Source organism: Neolamprologus brichardi, chromosome 10 (assembly GCF_056152115.1).
Source record: "Neolamprologus brichardi isolate AB-2024 chromosome 10, ASM5615211v1, whole genome shotgun sequence".
In the NCBI taxonomy this organism is placed as follows: domain Eukaryota; kingdom Metazoa; phylum Chordata; class Actinopteri; order Cichliformes; family Cichlidae; genus Neolamprologus; species Neolamprologus brichardi.
In genome coordinates, this window is record NC_142113.1 from 3,791,950 (window position 1) to 3,814,830 (window position 22,881).

The 22,881-nt window shown below is 40.3% G+C and overlaps 2 protein-coding genes across 2 annotated transcripts in view; both read right to left on the minus strand.

Annotated features, from left to right (window-relative positions):
- The window catches only part of slc8a2a (solute carrier family 8 member 2a), a 35,416-nt gene extending 21,332 nt beyond the window's left edge, over positions 1–14,084 (minus strand). Inside the window, exon 1 of the mRNA XM_087847084.1 lies at positions 13,916–14,084. The gene's annotated coding sequence lies outside the window, so the exon portion shown is untranslated. The remainder of the gene's footprint in view (positions 1–13,915) is intronic.
- Positions 14,085–15,304: 1,220 nt separating this feature from the next.
- On the minus strand, positions 15,305–19,940 carry nccrp1 (P1, F-box associated domain containing). The gene is made up of 6 exons (XM_035915061.2): positions 19,748–19,940; positions 18,622–18,702; positions 18,449–18,545; positions 18,188–18,283; positions 15,766–15,904; positions 15,305–15,683 (listed from the first exon to the last, which is right to left on the minus strand). The coding sequence occupies exons 1-6, from the start codon at positions 19,887–19,889 to the stop codon at positions 15,537–15,539; spliced, it is 702 nt and encodes a 233-aa protein (XP_035770954.1). The 5' UTR covers positions 19,890–19,940; the 3' UTR covers positions 15,305–15,536.
- Positions 19,941–22,881: the final 2,941 nt, after the last annotated feature.

Genomic DNA, 22,881 nt, shown 5'->3' on the forward strand with positions numbered 1-22,881 from the left:
GGATAAAAATTGAAGATATGTGTGTGTATCCAACTCTGGACTTTTTCTAAGATTATCCATCTGAATCCAGCACTTTATAGCAGGTCATATGGTCGATGTTGACCTACTAGCAACAGTTTCCTTGCTATCCTCTAAATAAATTGTAATTGATCAGTAATGAAACTGGCTAGTTTTCAGCACTGATGTTTTGTCCAACATTGCGATTGAGAAGTGGACTTTCATAACATTAGTTTAAAGCATATCCATATTTTAGTTAGAATTAGGGACGTGTAATGTGGTTCAGACACCAAAAGTGGGGAGGATTTGTATTCAGGTAACCCCGGTCATGAGATTAAGGAGCCACGAGTTGTCTGGGTTCACAGCAATGATCCATTCATTTATTAGTAGAAATGACAGAACAGTATATCGTGAAACATAAAACCAACAGAACAGCAGTCACAACAGATGTTAGTCTTCACCATCAGCCTAGATAAGAACATTTTAATTGAACACATCCAGACTCCTGATGATTCCTAACATCCTGAAACAGCACTTTAGTGAATTCACCAACTCCCCCATGCTGACTTCCAAAACATCAAACCACAACAATACTAGGCACTGATGGAATATTGGATTTGGCTAAACAATGCTATTGACACTGCTGATAATCGCTTAAGGAGGGAGTGCTGTTAACCCTTCCTGAGTTGCCTCATTGCCGTAATGAAGTCTTGATCCACAACCTCACCAAATTCCTCTCAGACTTGAGTTTTTACTTCAGCCACTGCCTGAGCCACACTCCACTTGGCCTAATGGTTCCCATCAGCTGCTTCGGGAGTTCCACAAACTCATTAAGACTCCACTCCTCTCTTCACTTTAGTGCCCAAGAGATACTACCACAGTTCTAATGACTTAACAGGAAGAAATCTCTGGCAAGAATCCACCAAAGAAAGGAGTCCCGTAAAGATGTGTCCTCTGCAGCGTCATGCAAAGAAGAGTTAACATGTCATCCCCAAGCTGAAGGTGAAGGGAAGAAACCCTTTAGTCCACCAAGGAAAACCCCAACATACAACTTCAGAGTGGACCAGAGTCCAGCTCCTTTTCAGGAAACAAGGTCAAGAACCTGAGTTCTGTGTTGAGGTCAAGTCCAACTATTTCTAGCTCTCCACTTAATCCACTAGGTAATGCTTAAACTGCATTCACATTAACGATAAACTGAATTTTTGACAACAACATATACCGGGCTTGTTTGTTTTCCAATAATCCCACCAATTAGATCAGCGGTCCCCAACCTTTTTTGCGCCACGGACCGGTTTATGCCCGACAATATTTTTATGGACCGGCCTTTAAGGTGTTGCGGATAAATACAACAAAATAAAACTAGTACCGGTACCGAAAAAAAGAAGATTTATTCATAACACACGTGAAAAGACCCAGGAAAACCGAGTAAACGATAAAAATGATAACAAAATAACGCTGAAAACCGATAAAAACCCTGAAAACTTTACATTTCACACCTGAGCCTCAACTCTCGCGGCCCAGTACCAAACGACTCACGGACCGGTACAAGGGACCGCTGAATTAGATGTGCTCTTCACTTACCTTCCATGTATTTCTATGCAGCCAGTAATGACAGATTGCTGGATTTCAGTAACTTCACTGATTTAAACCAGAAAGAGGAACACAGGCAAAAATGTCACTAACTGTGGATGTTAGGATGTGCTACCTTCACTTATTGATTGATCAGTGAGTCATGATGTTGCAGTCAAGTATTCTAAACCAGCGGTCCCCAACCTTTTTTGCACCACGGACCAGTTTAATGTTCACGGACCGGCCTTTAAGGTGTCACGGATAAATACAACAAAACAAAATGATACGACCAAGACGAAAACTGTGGTATTTTGTAAATATAATAATAAACGCAAATTCACGGTGTAATTGTGTAACTTTATTAGCAGCGTCCTCCTGAAATGCGCCAACAACATTGAGAGTAACATCCTCCTCTCTGCCCCTTAATGCTCTCTGGTCGCTATGGTAACGCGTAAACATTTATTTCAAAATAAGACGCACAACTACAACACGTGAAAAGACCCAGGGAAACAGTTAACGATAAAACCCCTGAAAACCATGAACTTCACACCCGAGCCTCAACTCTCGCGGCCGGTACCAAACGACTCACGGACCGCAGGGCTCGCAAAATCGCTAGCCCGACGTCCCGGAGCTAGCGATATCTCCGGTTGGGCGACCAAAATCTATCTCAGCCCCAGAGATAGAGGCTGAGATAGAGTTTGGTCGCCCGACCGGAGATATCGCTAGCTCCGGGACGTAGCGGTCCATGGCCCGGGGATTGGAGACCGCTGTTCTAGAGTTCTCAAGTTGAAAACAAGTATTTTGGCCATTTCCAACACGTGTTTTTGATTGAAAGGAAGATTAACAATATCAAGCACCACACAGACAAAGTGTAACAGGGAGATTTAGTGTAAGCAGTGAGTCTGAGGGTGTCATAGCAGGGTGGGAGAAAGATTTCAGCCTTTTTTCAGTGCTCCTCTTGAGCCCAACGCCTCCACTGCTCTTGCACAGGTGACACTGCACTATTGTGCACTGTGACTTGAAACAGATACTGGGGTGCTGCATCTTTGATGCAGCCGGAGCTCTGCCAGCTCATTATGCAGTTGTGATTCAAAAACACAGCCCTGAGGGCCTGCAGCATCGCATTTCACTTTCCAAGGCCTGCTACGGTTACCTCGACCTCAGACAGAGGGCTACCTTACGCCAGTGGTTGTTGTGGGGGAAACAAGCTCACCAAAAATAACCTCCCCAATAATCATATTTGGACAATAGAACAAAGAACAAAACTGTTTGGCGCAAGTTTGAGCATGACGACAATAACACTAAAAACACTCATATTTATTTTACTGTCACATAAAAATTATTTTTAAAATAATCTGAATGGCAGCCCCTTTAAGAAGTCCACTAAATGTAAAAGTGAGAACTAAAGACTTCAATATTTTATATGACCTTTTTAACATTGACATGCTTGACATGCTTAAAACATAAACTCAGATTTGTTCAGAATAGTAAACGGTGAATTTTGATGATTGGTAGCATGCAACAAAGCCTCAGTGGATAATGAGTGCTAGCTAATCAAGAAGCTGGTGCATTATTGATCAATGCATTCACCTAAATATAGAAGGATATCTCTTCCTTTCAATCACCTACTCTTTAAGGATCATTCATATGAAGAGCCGGGTGGATTTATGAGTCAGACATTAAGTGCGTGCTTCATAGTCTTTCCACTTCAGAGACTGTTTAAATAGGCAGATAAATTGGCAGACTACTGCTCCTCCCTTCGAGCTGTGCAGCTCTGCAGTGGCACTGATTCAGGTCAACTCTCTGATTTTTCTGGAGGACTGATGTTCACTGGGAACTTTATTGTCTTTTAAGGATTATAAAAAAAACAAGGATAGTGAACAACATAAAGTGCAAAAAAATGTGGCACTCTCTTCTTACAAGCCTCTCTAATGCCTGGAGTACAGGGGTCCCAGGGTGTTGACAACTCTGTGGTCTCTCTGTCCTCTTCACGCACAGGAACAGTGAGCTGGATGACAGCTCCTCTCCCCTTACGGCCTCCGACACGGCCACTATCTGTCAGCACCACCGATAAGTGATTGCCTGGGGTTATCTTACACTGATAGGAGAGCCAGCAGAAAAAAGAGTTAGCACCTTTAACAGTTTAATATTTCCCACCTGTATCCTGGCCGTGGGGTATTGTCAGATAAAGGGATGCTCTTTCTGACATGTGGAGCAGTCGGGCATACAGGTGAGTTAAAGATGAATAATTAAAGCATCAATAATACGAAAAAAAATGCAATTGGACTTACAGGAGTAATTTCAGAGGTGTCCAAAGTCTTCCCGACCACTGGCTATTCTGTGTTAGCGCCAACAACCAAGTGGATGACATGGCTTTCTGCTGTGACTCTAAACCAGTCAGACTTAGAGACAGTGAGGCAGATGGGCGTGTTACTTATTCACCAATGGATTATCTATTACAGTCAAGTTAAGTACTCTGATTACAGTGATCACAGAAATAACACATATATATCAAATACTAAGCACTCTTGTCTAAACTAAAAAGAAAACCAAAGACACTTCCTGTCTTGGTCCCGTTTGACATATACTCCAAAACAGAGACCTGAAACGCACACACAGACCTTCTAATCAGCGATCCATCACTGCAGGAAGAAACTGTGTTGCCCCAGCAGCTCAAGCATTAACCTATATGCAGATTGACACAGATCAATTTTCCAGGATGTAAGCTCTATGCACAGGTAAACCAATAACACACCGTGTATCAGTTTCACAGCCAGCCAATCATGGCCTGTGATTGCACACAGAGCAGAAGCTTACACTCGTCTGTAAAGCATTTCCTCTGCATTCTAACAACATCTACAGTGAATCACAGACGCACTCACCTGCCGTTCAAGAAAATATCATAATAACTCTCAATGTTAATAGGCAAAATTTACCTGAAATTATTATTATTATTAATTATCTGTAAAATGGTAAATGGCCTGTATTTGTATTGCGCTTTACTAGTCCCTAAGGACCCCAAAGCGCTTCACACATCCAGTCATCCACCCATTCACACACTGGTGATGGCAGCTACATTGTAGCCACAGCCACCCTGGGGCGCACTGACAGAGGCGAGGCTGCCGGACACTGGCGCCACCAGGCCCTCTGACCACCACCAGTAGGCAACGGGTGAAGTGTCTTGCCCAAGGACACAACGACCGAGACTGTCCAAGCCGGGGCTCGAACCGGCAACCTTCAGATTACAAGACGAACTCCCAAATCTTGAACCACGATCGCCCCGTATTCACACTATTTAAGTGTGAAATGTATTTTGGTTCTCTGTGGTTACAAATGATTTTTGAACATACTTAATATCTGATTCCCATCTAATTATTCAAGGCAAACACTGACACCACCGGAGTTTTAATATTTTTAAAGTTTATCACGCAAACTGGGATAAGTAGATATTCAGACCAAAACAAGACCGGTGTTAAGAGACCTTGGAGTTTTATTATTTGCCTCAAGTACCAGTGAGACATTAAATATGATTCCCAAGATCCCCCAAAGGGAACCATTGCTTTAATGAGTAACATTATTATGAGCCTGCTGATGAACCAGAGTGTAAGATATCTAATAATAATAATAATAATAATAATAATCACACAGACAGATATATGCTGAGCCAAACCACTAACATGGCATTCAGTTATATTGTGGAGACTTCACTGTAAACATCTCATTTTTTACCAGTCAGTGCTGGACTGTGTTAACATGCATGCGTTGTGTCAGGTGTTGACTAGAATCTGTCAGTTTGGAAGGCCATTTTTCACATTTAATCAAAGAGAAACACCTCCTTTTACTTTATTACGCAATTCATTTTTGAATCTTATCCCAAATTTAAAAAAGACCGTGGCAGAGGCAGCGGAAAGCAGGCAGGGGTTTGTTAAAGAATCATCTACTTGTTTCCACTGCATCAGATTTTCCAAAGAGCCCTCAGCAAATGTTTAAGCCAGTTTAAAACATGTCTCACACACATTTAGTTATTATAGTCACTAAGTAAAGGACTTAAGAAAATAAGTTTAACACATCAAGTTTAACAGACTGAACAAGCAGAATGTAGCCTTTCAAATATTAATCATTTGCTGCAGATGTTTTAAGGCAGTTTCTTCTTTTATTGTCCACTCGGAACGTTGCACGAAAGGACTGAAAATGAGTGAGAACACAACCAAATAAAAACTTTCAGAAAGCCTACGAGAGTAACGTAGACAAACTTAAACTTCAGTTCAGTCATCAGGTGTGTCTTACAAAAATCTGCCACGTTTGCTCTAATTATGCATGTATAAATTAAGTACACCAGCTCAGTCAGTACCGCTGAGGAATCAAATGTTTTCTGAGAAGTCCATGTGCACGCAGCAGGAGAAAGATAACCCAACTGCTTTACTGTCTTTGTTCCCCAGAAGTCCACCGGGTCAAAATTATCATCAATCTGGACGGCAGCAGTGCAAGCTCGGCTGAGCACAAGGTTTAGTTTACAACACGGCGGGCACACTGCCATGCTGTTCAGTTCCTCAAGTGTGGAGATCTACTTTCAACCACGACTCAACTGCATGTCTAACCCGTTCATGTACAGTCCCATACTGTATAACAACTGACTGCATAATGTCCAAATAATTTCTCATTCAATGTCATTTTTGAACTGATTCTATTTCATCCCATTCACTAAACCCTGTAAATTTAGTCACTGAAATTTCACCATAGGGTGGGGTAGGGTGAGGTGGAGGCAGATGACCCGCTGTGCCGACCCCTAATGAGAGCAGCTGAAGAAGACGGCCACATAACGTTCCAGACTGACGTCAGGTAACTTTTTATTGTACTTCAGAATGAGATCGCTGACTGATTTAAGAAATTAGCTCTACAGTTTTACAGGGTCTCTGTGCTTGATTGGTCATCTGAACTGCCCACAAAGTATATTGATATTGTAAAAACATCTTTTTAACATCTTTTTAAAAATGTCTACATACTTAAACATAAAAAAACCCCTAATACTTCAGTTCAGTTATATAATGGGCATTTGACACACATCATTACTACATGGTTGTTATTCAGTTATATACCAGGCTACACTAACTGCCAGCCAGACTCAGATATTTTGTAGGGTAAAAGTTTCTTGTAAACACAAGAAACTTACAACTGGTAACTTGATGAGCTAATGATCTTTTTGTATATATCAGTGCCTGTGAGACGGTTTGCATTCATTCACAGATATTTTATGGAGCCGCTAGAATATTTTGGGCTGTGGGCATTTTCTGAAAGATAAGTCAGTAAAGATGTACGTCTACTGGCGGCTTTAACACAAATTAAAATGTACTCAACTCTGTAACTCTAATTTATTATTAGTCAAATAATTTTGCTTCTTCTAACACAGACTTGAAGTTGCCATGGTGTGTGTGTGTGTGTGTGTGTGGTACAGTGGGGCAAAAAAGTATTTAGTCAGCCACCGATTGTGCAAGTTCCCCCACTTAAAATGATGACAGAGGTCAGTAATTTGCACCAGAGGTACACTTCAACTGTGAGAGACAGAATGTGAAAAAAAAATCCATGAATTCACATGGTAGGATTTGTAAAGAATTTATTCGTAAATCAGGGTGGAAAATAAGTATTTGGTCACCTCAAACAAGGAAAATCCCTGGCTCTCACAGACCTGTAACGTCTTCTGTAAGAAGCTTTTCATTCCCCCACTTGTTACCTGTATGAATGGCACCTGTTTGACCTCATCATCTGTATAAAAGACACCTGTCCACAGCCTCAACCAGTCAGACTCCAAACTCCGCCATGGCCAAGACCAAAGAGCTTTCGAAGGACACCAGGAAAAGAATTGTAGACCTGCACCAGACTGGGAAGAGTGAATCTACAATAGGCAAGCAGCTTGGTGTGAAAAAATCAACTGTGGGAGCAATCATCAGAAAATGGAAGACATACAAGACCACTGATAATCTCCCTCGATCTGGGGCTCCACGCAAGATCTCATCCCGTGGGGTCAAAATGATCATGAGAACGGTGAGCAAAGATCCCAGAACCACATGGGGGGACCTGGTGAATGACCTGCAGAGAGCTGGGACCAAAGTAACAAAGGTCACCATCAGTAACACACTACAACGGCAGGGAATCAAATCCCGCAGTGCCAGACGTGTTCCGCTGCTGAAGCCAGTGCATGTCCAGGCCCGTCTGAAGTTTGCCAGAGAGCACATGGATGATACAGCAGAGGATTGGGAGAATGTCATGTGGTCAGATGAAACCAAAGTAGAACTTTTTGGTATAAACTCAACTCGTCGTGTTTGGAGGAAGAAGAATACTGAGTTGCATCCCAAGAACACCATACCTACTGTGAAGCATGGGGGTGGAAACATCATGCTATGGGGCTGTTTTTCTGCCAAGGGGACAGGACGACTGATCCGTGTTAAGGACAGAATGAATGGGGCCAAGTATCGTGAGATTTTGAGCCAAAACCTCCTTCCATCAGTGAGAACTTTGAAGATGAAACGAGGCTGGGTCTTCCAACATGACAATGATCCAAAACACACCGCCCGGGCAACAAAGGAGTGGCTCCGTAAGAAGCATTTGAAAGTCCTGGAGTGGCCTAGCCAGTCTCCAGACCTCAACCCCATAGAAAATCTGTGGCGGGAGTTGAAAGTCCGTGTTGCTCGGCGACAGCCCCAAAACATCACTGCTCTTGAGAAGATCTGCATGGAGGAATGGGCCAAAATACCAGCTACTGTGTGTGCAAACCTGGTAAAGAACTATAGTAAACGTTTGACCTCTGTTATTGCCAACAAAGGTTATGTTACAAAGTATTGAGTTGTATTTTTGTTATTGACCAAATACTTATTTTCCACCCTGATTTACGAATAAATTCTTTACAAATCCTACCATGTGAATTCATGGATTTTTTTTTCACATTCTGTCTCTCACAGTTGAAGTGTACCTCTGGTGCAAATTACTGACCTCTGTCATCATTTTAAGTGGGGGAACTTGCACAATCGGTGGCTGACTAAATACTTTTTTGCCCCACTGTATGTGCTACTTCAGAACTGGAACTGAGGACATTTTTATGATAGAAAGAAAGCAGTGAAAGCCAGATACACAGACTGGGTTAAAACGGTGTTTTGTGAATTTTTGAGACAACTTTCAAGCACAAAATGAACCGATATCAAAAGCAGCTCTGCCTTTGATGATGCACAAGTTTAGTTTTGAGTTGTCTGAAATCAAGATCATGAAAATTATACATGTAGCATACCTTGTAAACTTTAGCTATATCTGATTTCTGACTTAGAAATAGCAGAGATCAATTAAATCTGTTAATGCATAATGTTATATGAAGTTGTGTTGCTTCCCCTGCACAATCTCCAACTTTAGTTAAGCTTGAATGTGTTAGCTTTGGAGTTGGAGCTTCTTACACAACACAGTGACACTGACTCGGGCTTTGGTGGTTCCTCGCAGTTTGGGCCAATTTAATCTCTGCTGAGGACGACAGTTTGGATCTTTTTCAGACCGTGGCAATGTGTCTACACTTTCTAATAACTTGTACTGTTTGTGTCAATCTGTCATCGTCTCAGATCTGCACTGAGCTCTTTGGGATGCCCACTTTTACTGTGTGTTGCTCGGTCCAACAAATGCTGTCACAAAAGCCTTGCGTCGGCAAGAAGAAGCAATCTTCTGCAGTCAGACGAAATTAAGTGGTCTTGACAAACTGAAAGACATTTTGAGCTTTAATCCTGCAGCTGAATGAATAACTTAAATGAGAATATGTGTATTTTTAATCAGTGTGTATAAATTTCATCCTTCATTAAAAAAAGCACCAAATCCAAGTTTTTTTTTTGTTCTTTTACACTTGCACATTATATTTATTATTATTCAGCTGCAGACAAAAACAGTTCACTGACATTACTGAATGTCCTATATTACTTCAACATGATGATTGCAAATAAAGTTTGGAATTTTAGTACCCAGACGGTATTATTATGACAAATTAAAATTAACTGATCTGCTACACTATCTTTATTAATTCTAATCCCTGCGTAAACACCGTGCCACAATTCCAACTGCCAAAAAAAACAAGAATATATATATATAAGGAGTGCAACAATACTCGTATCGGTATTGAACCCTTCGATACAGTGCTTTCGGTTCGGTACGCATATGTATCGAACAATACAAAATGTTTTATTTATTTTATCAACTTTTCTTCTGACAATGCTGTCTGTGTTGAGCGCTCAGTGGATCTGCACTGTCGAGCGCAGATCCACTGAGCACAGCACAAGCTAGTAACACAGAAGCTAAGCTAGTTGCAACATGGCAAATTGAACCTCCCCCACCCTCATTCAGATCTGGCGTTTGGAACTATCTTGGTTTTCATGTGACGTATGACCCTGAAGGTAAGCGTGTCATGGACTAAAGTAAAACAGTATGTCGGTTGTGTCACGCAATGCTCAATTGGTGGGAACTAGTGCGTTAGCGCAGTTAGCTCGTTAACGTGTTGACGCCGTCCAGCCCCACGTACGGGGCGATCTACGGTAACTCGTTAACGGAGATTTGCTGCGTTATGGCATTAATGTCATTTTAACGAGATTAACGCTGACAGCACTAGCGGGAACACAACGAATATGACTGCACATTTACTCCGACAGCATCCTAGTGCAAAGACAAGTGGAAGCAGACAAAAACAACAAGCACGCATGCTACAAACTTTACCCGAGTCATTTAGACAGCCGTTAGCACATGATTCTCCTTATGGGGACCTGATATGTTTAATATGCTGCTGAGAATATAGCCCAGAAGAAGCGTATAGTATAGCTTTTATTTTGGAAAGAGACATTTCTCTGTAATAAACTCTCTTTTCCAAAGATGAGGGATTTCTCCATCAGATAGATTTATTTATTTTTTATTATTTTGTTGTTTCAGCAACATTAAATTTAAAAACTGTACTTTTGAGTTAAAATATATATTTATAATTTTAATAAATGACAAATTAAAAAGGCATGAACATTTTTTTGACACCAAAGTATCGAACCAAACCGAACCGTGAATTTTGTGTATCGTTGTACCCCTAATATATATATGTATATATATACACACACATACACACACATATACATGTATATACATACATATATGTGTGTGTACACATCCAGAGCAGCTCGAGTTGCATACTGTCAGACTAAAGAAGGGTTACAGAGTTTAACGTCTCTCTTCCTCTCTAATCAGTTTGACTCTGAGATAAACAATTCATTCGACATCTCTAAACCATTTCCGTCTCTTGTTTCTCGCTCTAGACTCATTGTACCTGTGTTTAAAAAAAAAAAAAAGAAACGTACACAGCTGCTTTTCCTGGGACTTCCACGTGCACCTCACTGTAAAAAGATAAGGCAGGTGGACAGAGAAAGTCAGCATGGGGCCGGAGGTGAGGGCGGACAGAAAGGAGGTCGGGAGACAAGCGGCTGACAGCCAGCAGACAGCGGCTCCTGAGGTTTCCATTACCTGAGACAGCCTGCTCAGCCACTGGCGGCTCTGTCACCTTAGAAGGAACAGCACTCTCAACTTCAGTATGAACCCAGACAGGGACACCTGTTATGCAATATTCAGGAAACTGTCATAAACATAAACAGTGGACTGAATATACAAACACATACTGATGGCTGTGCAAAATAATAGCTCAGATACAGACGGTCAGCACCTTACCCCTGTAAGCCATCTCTACTCCTTTCCCCCCCTTTGCTGTAACTCATTCAAGAGAGAATCTCTACTTATTACCCAGTGTAAGTGAATACGTTACTTGTACTGTTCATTAACTGGGTGACATCACACGGACACCTGAAGTCTAACATAGATTATGGGAATGGAAACACAGCAAGCTACGAACTTATTTTTGTGTTTGAAAGGTGACTTTCATCCTTCACTGTGAACATGTTAATTCAGGAAAACAACCTAGTTCAGATCAACAAAATGTGCAGAGGCAGCCAGCAGGCTGGCAAACACAATAGACCAGCGAGTCAATGAAAACAAAACAGACCCTGATACGCACCGACTCTCCTTTTCCCATCAATCACACGAACTCACAGAGAAACTGATAAATACTATACATCACAGCAAGCTTAACAAGTTCAAAATAAACAGAAATTGTTCACTTGTGATTTATGTGACCGACGTTTTCTGGGCTCATTAATACTCTTGCACTATTCAACAGCTGATATCCAAACAAGGTAAGCCAATCTAATTCAAAAAGAAGTATCATCCATAAGACCCTGACCCTGGTTTTCCTTAATCCTGGAGATTAACATGCGGGGGAATCGCATGTGAAATATGAGAGAAATGTAAGGTGTAGTATAGCCCGTTGTCCCTTGGCACTCACGAATGGTGCACATATGGGTGACTGCACCTAATGCTGCCGCATTGGTTTACTTGAGCGCTCACATACGTGTGAGTCTGTGGGAAGGAGCTTGCATTTCAGGATAAGTGTCAGTGAGCTTTAGTGGTAGACTACTTAGATTTACCTCCTGAACCCCCAACACATATTGTCTTCCCTGTGCTTAGATATCACACATAAGCAAGACAGCAACGATCTGTCTGCAAACAACATGAAAACTGGGCTGTAACTAAAACAATTGTTTAAAAAATATAGAACTGACAAAGAATGAAAAAGCATGAGACCATACCACCTTTAATCCAGGTGTTTCTCATCGCACATGTGTATGGACTCAAGCACCTAATTGTGCAATCTGCTTGAATAAACCCTTGTGAATGAACAGGTCTATAGAGTTCACTGGATTTGAACATGGCACTGTAACAGGGTGCCACAGTTGCAACAGGTCTGTTAAATAAATGTCTTACTTCATATGCATTCATAATCAACTCTTACCATAGCAACTCTGTCACAAAGTAGCAGGCCATGTAAAGTTACAGAGCATGGACGCCGAGTGCTGAGGCGGGTAGTCGTCAACGCTAACTGTGAGGCTAATATAAAATAAAAATTTCGACAATAGTTGATGCTGATGAGGATATTTTTGGTTGTCTGTTCTCATAACAGGGTCACTCGGCTCATCGTCACACTATTTTTGAATGTTCGGACAGAAAGACGAAGCAACAACAGATTGACATTAGCCACTAGCACTGATATATGTCGTGGTACTGATATTCAATATCTATATGTCAGCATGCCTCAAATAAATAATCATCCCTAATATTGAATTCCTCATTACAAAGACTCTTTAAATGTGACATTGCATCATAATATTTAATTGTTTCAAATACACCCAAAGTGTAACATCAACCTTCCTAGTTGATTGGAGTGGATTTAAGCTCTATAGATATTACAACAGAAGAGATAAGTGTATGCCAAAAAACAAAAAACTACAAAGAGAAAATGAATAATCATAGTGCTTTTTTGGATCCTCATCTGAAAAGTGATATAACTGATATAATCTCTCTAAGCAAATATAATGAACCAGCACTGGGGATGTATCTGCAGTCAACGCCTCCTGTCTCACACATCAGCAACTCTTAACACACCGATGGCCAGCCAGGGCTGTGGCGGACACAAGAGATGAGTGAGTGGGGATACTGTGTGAAGCCAATCTGCTAAATGAACAGTGTTTATCTGTCAGTTAAATGTCAGCTCTGAAGTCCAGCCCTTATCAGAATTAAATGTCAGGGACGAAGCTTTCTGAATAAAACATATAAAACCTCTAAATGTCCAGCGGGAACACACAAACACACATTCTCTGAGCATCCTGGACTCATGGGACAGTAAAGGAGAGTAAGCAGGTTCTGGTATGAATTATAATGCACACGTGGTGGAGCTGTAGCAGATTAGATTTCGTTTTCAAGCACTCATCAAACATTTACTTGCAGCTGCCAGTGATGATCCATTAGATGCTTTTCCAGTTGTACTATATAACGCAAATATACGGTAAAGATTATGGGATTAATAAATACGGACTAGAGGTACTTGTCTTCATTATATAATGTTTATATTCCTGTTTTTACTGGCCACACACCGCTTACTATTTCCTTCCCGAACCCATTCCTTTTTGACTCAAGATTGCTTTTAAATTTTAAAAATCCCGGGCAACTTTTAACCTCACTTTTTTTCTATGATAGAAAATAATTACATAGATAAAGAATTCACTGGTGTGACTGACAGCTTAACCACTAAAGTCATTAGGTTTGTAACAGCGTAGTGACCCCGGCCCTATTTAATGTTAGCTATCAAAACTGTACATGGATCGCGAGGGCGTAGCCTCTAGCAGCCCGCCACAACCGCTGTTTGTCCGCCGCACCTGTTCGCTGGCCATCCCTTCCCTTCGTGTCTTACCTTATGCTTTATGGGACTTCTCCACCACAGGCTGCCATTGCTTCAGAAACTCTAGAAACGCGTCCTGGTTAAACTTTCCCCGCGTCGACAGCAGGCTGAACTCTCAAAGTGAACTTTCTCGTTAACTCACATTGTGGCTAACAGAGGTGGTGATGCTGCGAGCCCACGCGGCTCGTGACGTGCTGCCTTCAGGGTCTCCTCCCGAGATCGTGAATTTGGACTGTACGCTTTTAAAGTGGATCAAGAGCAAAGGTTTCTGAGACTGGAAATAATATATATTAATCACGACCTCAAACGTCAAAGAGACTTTGTTCCCGCCACATAAATCTGGTTAATGTCGTTGTTTATGTAATAATTTTTGAGAGCGCCTGAACGCAGCTTAAGCAGATTAAAACGCACAAATGAGACGTTGATGTTACCGTGCTCTCCTGAAGGCTTGCTTCCTCCCCAGAATTTTTTAAAAACCCACTTTTTGTCCTTCTAATATTTCTATTTGTGGGTAGAATCTGCTCATGTGCTGAAATACAGTTTATTAGAATTGTGTGGCAAGAACTAATGACATTGTAAGCTCTTGTTAGGAGTTTCAGGCAGAATAAAGTCTTACTCTGGTCTGAAAAGCGTTCTAGTTAATTGTTATTAATGTATATTTGTTTGTTCTAAAAAGGCCACTGTTAATATTTTTCATATTATAACATGCACAGAGCTCTTTGCAGTAAAAATCCAAGTATATCCGTCATCACTTCTAATCAGAAAGCACCACTGGAAAGAAAACAAAAGGCTACTAAGAGTACAGTATGGTCACCATTCTGGATGCTTTGTTGTTATGTAACCATTTAAATATAAATGAGTTTATTTGTACTTAACCTTTGCATTACTTAGAATATGACAGTCTGATCACAAAGGTAATGTTATATCTTCAGTGATAGGTGTTATGTGGGACAGATATTTATGATGTGGCATATGGTACAACATACTAATAATTTACTCTTGAGAAATAACTAATGAATCTTAAATATACTGCCTTTATCATGAATGAATGAATAACAGAATTTTAGAAAATGTTGGACTATGTTTGTCCTTATCCTTGAAGATAAGTGGTTAAAAAAACAAAAACTGATGGATGACATTATTAAAACATTGTAATTTCAAGAAACATTTGGGAAAAATAATTCTTACCAGAACCTGCAATGAACACGTTTTACATTCAAATATGATCATAAATCATATTTATAAATCATACATATAAGCTCTTCATCAAGAAGAATTTCATAAAACCTCCTGACATAGTAAAATAGTGAGTGCATGGTTAATGTTTTACACACTGCACAAACATATATATATTTTAAATACCGAAATATGTAAATACTTAAAAGAAATGATCAACTCTCAAACCAGAAAACTGTATGTTTTATTATCGCATCATATCAGAATCTTCAGGAAAAACTGTGAATTACACCTCCTGGCCCACCCCCATGCCTCCCATAAAACCAGTAGTCAAATATTGATGATTGTGTCCATCATTATATTATTGTCATGACAACCTTTGTAAATGCAGTTACATATTGCTGAAACTGATTACACCGAGTGCATTATCAGATATGGCTGCACTGTAAGATTTAGCCTACGGGCTGCTTTTGCTTGGTCGTACAATCACTGCACTGCCAGTGAACTGTGTATTGTGGAAACCATTTAGGAAGCTGTTCTTCAGTCGGTGCAAGAAGTGGACATATCTCACGCCGGGTCCATAACCGGAGAACACATGTGACACCTGCAGGCCAAGACAGATGTGTACATTGAAATGCTGGAATACAGCACAGTGCACTGTAGTGGCAAAGAAATGAGAGTCTCACCTCTTTCCAGTTGTGAGAGTAAACCAGTCGCTGCTCGGTGGGGTTGACTGCGTGCTCTGAGATCACTGTGTTTTTATCCGCACCCAGTAACTTCACATGCAGCTGGTAGATTGAGTCGTGCAGCTGACTCTCCTCATACCTGATAACATGACACACTTAGATTTTCCTAAAAACCTCAAAGACATTTTCTGTATGTTATGTGATTAAATTGTTCAGAGCAGATTATTATACACTCATATACACTCCAGGCTTGTGGAATGTCTTTATATTCACAAATAGTATAGAAATCTGGGACCTTCGGGAGAATGAGTGCTATTATGCTGGCACCAGGATGTCTGGAGTGTAAGGGGACGAGCTCAGTCACTTAAGTGGAAACACATCTATATATGTGAAGTTAAGAGAGTCTGTTCTTCCTTTTTTGGCATGCAAACAGAAGCCACGCATGTGTCAATTCAAGCATTTTAAACTTGGAGTTCATCTCTTTAGTGTCTCAACTTGTACAACAATCATTGCATACACATTGCTAGTACGGCATAAGAACCCCTTTTGCTTCTAGAACCAACTTAAGTCCGTGTGGTAATTCAACAAGATTCTGGGAAAACATTCCTCAGAGGTTTTAGTCCATACTGACATGACAGCATTACCCAGTGGCTGCAGATTTGTTGGCTGTACATATACGATGCAAAACATCTGTTTTACAACATTACTTAACTGGATTTGAACTCTGGTAACTGTGGAGGCCATTTGATTACAGATAATCATTGTCATGTTCAAGAAACCAGATTAAGGGATGAAAGCAGCTGTCAGAAGATGGGTACAATACACATAAAAATGTTAGACTTGGTCAGTGACAATACTTGGGTAGGTTGTAGAATTTAAATTATGTTTAGTGTGTGTGGGGGGGGGGGGGGGGGGGGAGGGCTCCAAAGTGTGGCAAGAAAATATTCCCTACACCATTACACCACTGTCCATCTCAATTGTTGATATAAGACAGGATGAATCAATGCTTTTATTTTGTTAATGCCAAATTCTGATCCTAAGACTATGACCCTGAAGAGTCTTAAGAGAACTGTAGCACATTGTACGTTCAGAGATGCTCTTCTGCATACCTTGGTTTTAAAAACTGGTTAATCGACTAACTGTAGTTCCTAACAGCTCGAAGCATTGTGTCCATCTCCTCTCACCTTTGACATCAACCCAGAGACTTGCTGCTTGCTGGATATTTCGTTATTCTCTGTAAAAACCTACCGCCGGTTGAGTGGGAAACCCCCAGGGGATCAGCGGTTTGTGAAATTCTTAAAACAGCATGCTGGGGACCATAAACCATTCCATGCTCAAAATTACTTGAATCCCCCCTCCCCCCATCCCAATGAGCTTTTCTTCCTGTCAGTTTTATCACATTGCTAATAGAAGGGGTTGTAAGAATGCATATAGTTCAGTTTCGTTTTGCTTTTTTACTTTTATGGGTTTTGTCTGTAGTAAAAAAGCATCTACAGTGTTGACTTCATGCATGAAACAAGCAGCAGTAGGGAATTTCTAGCAGCAGATTGTTGAAACACACACACAAACACACAGTTCTCTGTTGACCAATAACCATTTGGAAATTAATGCTATTAATGCGTGATGTCGCAACTCCTTAACAGATCAATAAGTAGCAGGATGCCAGTGTGTGTACATTAAGTGTCATTTTATTACAGTTTTTGCTAAAAGTAACATAATGTGTGACCTTTTTGTCTAGAAGCAGTTGTGCATCCTTAGTTTAGCTCATAGGTGTCAAACTCTATAATTAGGTGTCAAACTCTATAATTAGGCTGCGGGCCAAATTTGGCCCGCAGCCTAATTATATTTGGCCCCCAAAGCCATACCAAATTACTATTAGAGCTGGCCTACTTGTATTATACAGCTAATATATATATCGTTTAGTATTAAGCTTTGCTTGTTCCATATTCAGTTTTTCAGCAAAACTTGTTTGAGTCCATAAGAAAAGATTCATTCTTATATCTAGAGGAAGATTTTCTTTTTTCAATAAATATTAATGTTAGCCTGTGACTTTGTTCCAGTTTTGAATTTTGGCCCACTGTGTATTTGAGTTTGACACCCCTGGTTTAGCTGTTCAGTTTCATTCACTTTTATTGACTGAGGACTAGCCTGCGAGCGCCCTCTGCTGTGTCCCTAAATGAACTGCTGACATTTTTTGTAGAAGCGGTAAAGGCTCATATGGATTGGCTCTGGTATTGGTACACTGCTCCTGTTTAACTTGTTTGACATTGCAAACTCTGTTAGCATTATTAGGCCCTTTTACACTTCACTCACTCGGTGCAAAGGTTCTATCGTTTCACTTTGAACTAAACCAAAATGATGCAGTCACAACTATAACTAATTTATTTACATTTTTTGTTTGTATTTATGTTTATTTACCCACCAGTCTTGGATGGCAATTTCAGGCTGAAACTCATCCAGCAGCTCGTCCCACAGTCCTTCTGCTTTCAGGTCCACAACCTGCTCCATGGCGAACCAGCTGGGAACACCACCACAAACAAGAGTTATACTTACTACCACTGTAATTATATAACTAGAGGTTATATAGCAACCCACTCTTTAAATGTCATTTCTACAAGTATGTTTGCTGATAATCCCAGTTATACCCAGCATCGTGGTAATGTCTGACCCAAGTAACACCTACCTGTAACGAGGCAATGCACACACCACAACACCTTCAGGTATGCCGCTTGTATCATAGGGCAGGACCTCCGCATTCGTGGTCCAACCAGTGAAGTTGCCTAGGGATTCAGAGATTAGTCATGAAACCACATTGATTTGATTCATATTTTGGCTAACGTCACTCCTGTCCCTCACCATCAGGCTGAAATCGTGGAGGTCCGCGGTCAGGCACGGCAGGCAGTTCGGGTTCAGGTGGTGGGATGTCTTTACTCAACCCTGTGTAGGGAATAAGAGACAATGTTGGCCACTGTAATCCCAGTTTACACAGCTCACAGACAAAGGGTTATCTTTCTGACAAGCACTGGGCGTGCCTCTTTGTAAAAACACACTAAGTCAGCATTCTGAGTCACACCTCAGTTTCCAGTTGTCTTGGGGTCATAAAAGCTTTTTCACATCTAATCTTTATGGTAAATGGACAGATTCTTCTATAGCGCTTTTCAAATCTCCCGGAGTACTCAAAGCGCTCTATGCAACAAGGCAAAAAACAGCAGCCGTTTTAGTTGATCTGTTTCATTTCTTTCTTAAAAACAGCACACTGCACTGTTTAAATGACAAGGAGGTTTAACTCAACGCTTAATGTTTTCAGTAAAGTTATGTCTCACATAACTATCAAAAGTACAGCTGCTGAAGCGTCAGCAACCTTTTGTTCCGTCTGTATATGAAGCTGAATGTGGCTGCAGTTTCGAGGAAATAACACAAGCTTCCATTTCTGACCGTTGGATGTGCATTTGTGTCTATTGGCATCGTTTCATAAACTTTGTATGCAACTGTGATGGGTTTGTGTTTTCATTTACTTGTTAGCAATGCATTTCACAAACTAGTTTAGTTGTTGTGTGCAGCAGAATACTGGCTTAAAGTCACAGTGTCTCCGATACCCAAAGCATCTATTTGTTTGTAAACATATCGCTACATAACCAACAATATATATGCTGAATGGTAAACACCCAAACAGCACCAGTTAACGTATGAAGACATCAACTTCCTGAAGATCAGGTTTTTTCCTTCTCCACTTCTGCATTAGTCAGATTGCACACAGGTACTCAAAAACAAGAGGGTGGGGAGGTCCGTGCATTTCCATTTTTCCGTAAATGACCAAAGACAATGAATTAATTATTAACTTCATCCCTCTAATACTAAAATCTGAATTCACACCAGCATAAATGTGTGCAACACATGCCATCTGTCTGTAATCCAAACTTTCTGTGGATCAGAGAGAGACAGCAAAACAACGAGCGTAGCGTGTGTAACAGTGATATGGTACCGTATGGCGCAGGGTTCATCAGTAAATTTCTTCCGAAGGGCTTGGCTTCATACACGGACTTCCAGTCCAGGCCATCGGGCATCGGTGCACTCTGCAGGCTCCACTCTTCCTCGCACTTCTTCTTCCACTCGGCAGCAGACATGGTGCAAATAGCGTGACAGGGCACTACAGCTGTTTCCGAGTTCCCAGTCGGTCGTTTTATCTGGAACGCCCCCTCCTCCCACTCCACAAACCACCAATAGAGGCAGTGTACGTAAACAGTAGCAAATCTTCTGTGACTAACTAAAGGAGACTTTTTATTGTAGTCTGCCTGTGACACACCCCGGTGTTGCAAGCCAACATGCTGCTCCTCCCTGGCCCCTTAAAGTCACAGCAGTTTAAAAGAATTTCCATCATCACATGATTTATTTATGACACATGTCTGAATACAGATAGTGGAAAAATGTCAGTCTTAGTTTTGCTGGATCTCAGTGCAGCATTTGATACAGTTGACCACAACATATTACTCAAACGACTGGAGAACTGGGCAGGTCTTTCAGGAACTGTATTAAACTGGTTCAAAACACACTTAGAAAACAGGAAATACTTTGTATCAAAAGGTAACTTCACATCTGAGCAGACAAGTATCGCATGTGGAGTTCCCCAAGGTTCCATCTTGGGACCCCTTCTGTTTATTGTTGTATTTTCCTACTCAGTTGTATATAGTATTTGTATTTCTATTTTATTCTATTGTATATATTATTCTATTCTATTTTATTCTATTGTATATAGTATTTTATTTTATTCTATTGTATTTTATTGCATTCCAGTGCTTTCTAATTTCTGCTACATAACTTTGCACTTTTGCTGTAACAAAACAAATTTCCCACCTGTGGGACTAATAAAGGTCATCTTATCTTATCTTATCTTAACATTTACATTCTCCCACTGGCACAGATTATAAAGAACAACAAAATAAACTATCATAGCTATGCAGATGACACACAAATATATATATCACAATGTCACCAGGAGACCGAGGCCCTGTACAGGCTCTTGGTAAATGCATTGAGGAAATTAATGACTGGTTGTGCCACAATTTTCTCCAGCTAAACAAAAACAAAACTGAAGTAATAGTCTTTGGTGCCAAAGAAAAACGATTACAGGTCACCAGAGAACTTCAATCTATAGATAAAAGTTCTCTGGTGACCTGTAACACCTAAAAACCACAAACCAGGTGAGAAATTTGGGTGTAGTGATGGATGCAGACCTAAACTTAGAAAAACACATTAAGACAATAACAAAATCAGCTTACTATCACCTCATTTATATTAAATATATATTAATATATAATATAAGCCCTCGTATTATATATTATTTATTCATATGAAGTTTCGATGAATCTCGTTTAACGTATAACCCTTTATCTAAACAAGCTACAGAAACCTCACTACTGAAAGTGTGTTTAAAATGAACTATAAGGTGAATATAATAACATCATTTCACTGTATCCTCCAGTAGCCTCTAGTTTTTTCTGTGTGTATAATTCTTTGATAAATATATTAAATCTTTTGTTAGGTTCAGTAGCTTGTACTTATTTATTCATGTATTTAAATCTCAGGGAAATATAAAAATGCTTAATCTTAACAGCAGTCTGCCAGTTTTTTACTAATCTTCTAATATTATTCTAATATTATTACTTATTCGAATGTATTTTTTTCAAAAATGTATTTTAAGTCAAAGTAAGCACTTTGAAAATACCACAAAATAAATCACTTATTAATTAAAAAACATTCTATTTGTAAAGTTGTCTATTTAGCTCATTTGAAAAAATATGGAATTGTTTTATTTGCAGTACGGTTTAAACATTTCTGCAATAAAAAAAAAAACAGCTTTCCCGGAAAGTTTCGTCAGTAAGCAGTGTCTGATGAGTCTGATGCAAGGAGCACTTTGCACTTTTAGGATATTGCATGATAACTGCACTCTTGCACATTGATTTTTGCAATGCTTAGAAGTCTGTATCTTGGCTGAGTTAAAGTTAAGCTTGTTTACTTACAGATATCAAAAGGCTCAGTCTGCATCTTAAGCACTAAATGCATTTTGCATCATTTTTCTATTGGAAGTGTTAAATGCAATTAAGTGCAGTAAATGGACTGATTCTTATATAGCGCTTTTCTACTCTCCCGGAGTACTCAAAGTGCTCTATACAACAAGCCACATTCACCCAGTCACACCCATTCTCACAAGCACTTTATCTATACTTAGTGCTTTTTCTAACTACATTCACACACATTCATACTCCGATGGACGCATCGGAGAGCAACTTGGGGTTAGTATCTTGCCCAAGGATACTTGGCATGCAGACTGGAGGAGCCTGGGATCGAACCTCCAACCTTCCAATCAGTAGGTGACCTGCTCTACCTCCTGAGCTACAGCCACCCAGTAAGAGTTTAATGTTGACTGCAGTGTTAAACATCCACAAGGTGGAGACATTTGTATGTATTTAGTGAGGACACCTAATTTCATCCACCACTGTGCTGCACTAAAGCTTTTTCAAAGCATGTGCAACTCACTGAAAGCAAAGTCAGCAACCAAAAACACTCCTCAGGGAATTATCAAACAACAGGGCCTCGCATATTTTTAGATCATGCCTAAAATTAAATAAGTAAGCCTGACATTTATCATTAATGTAATTAATGTGTGAGAGTCTAATGGGATTTATATTCCATGTTTTTATCCTGCTACCTCAGTTTTGCTTTTCTTTATGTAAATAAAGACATTTCCACCTTAAATTCATGTAGAAATTGCAAATATGTGCCTAAAAAAATTACCCAGCCTGATCATTGTTTGTTCATTTAAGTGCATTCGCTAAGTGCTTCATAGTATAACACAAATAGATGTTGGGAACCAGTTGAAATCAGCATATTTATAGCCTAAAACTTATAAAATGTAATGTCATTTAGGTTCATTTACAGGCTACATGCTAATGACATAAGGAAGACCCTGAGTCGACAGGGTGTGTGCGGCTGGCGGAAAGCCACAGACACACAGGTTGCAGCAGATGCTGGGTTGGCAGCTTGAGCTGCAGGGCAACATGCTGTGCTGTAATATGGCTCTGACACACATAGTTACTCATAGCATACAGAACTGTGAGG

Coding starts and splice junctions, on each gene's coding strand:
- nccrp1 (XM_035915061.2), bottom strand. CDS start 19,889: ATGTCTGCTGCCGAGTGGAAGAAGAAGTGCGAGGAAGAGTGGAGCCTG. Junction 18,284..18,448: donor TGTGCATTGCCTCGTTACAG/GTAGGTGTTACT, acceptor TGGTGTTCCCAG/CTGGTTCGCCATGGAGCAGG. Junction 15,905..18,187: donor GAAATTGCCATCCAAGACTG/GTGGGTAAATAA, acceptor TCATGTTATCAG/GTATGAGGAGAGTCAGCTGC.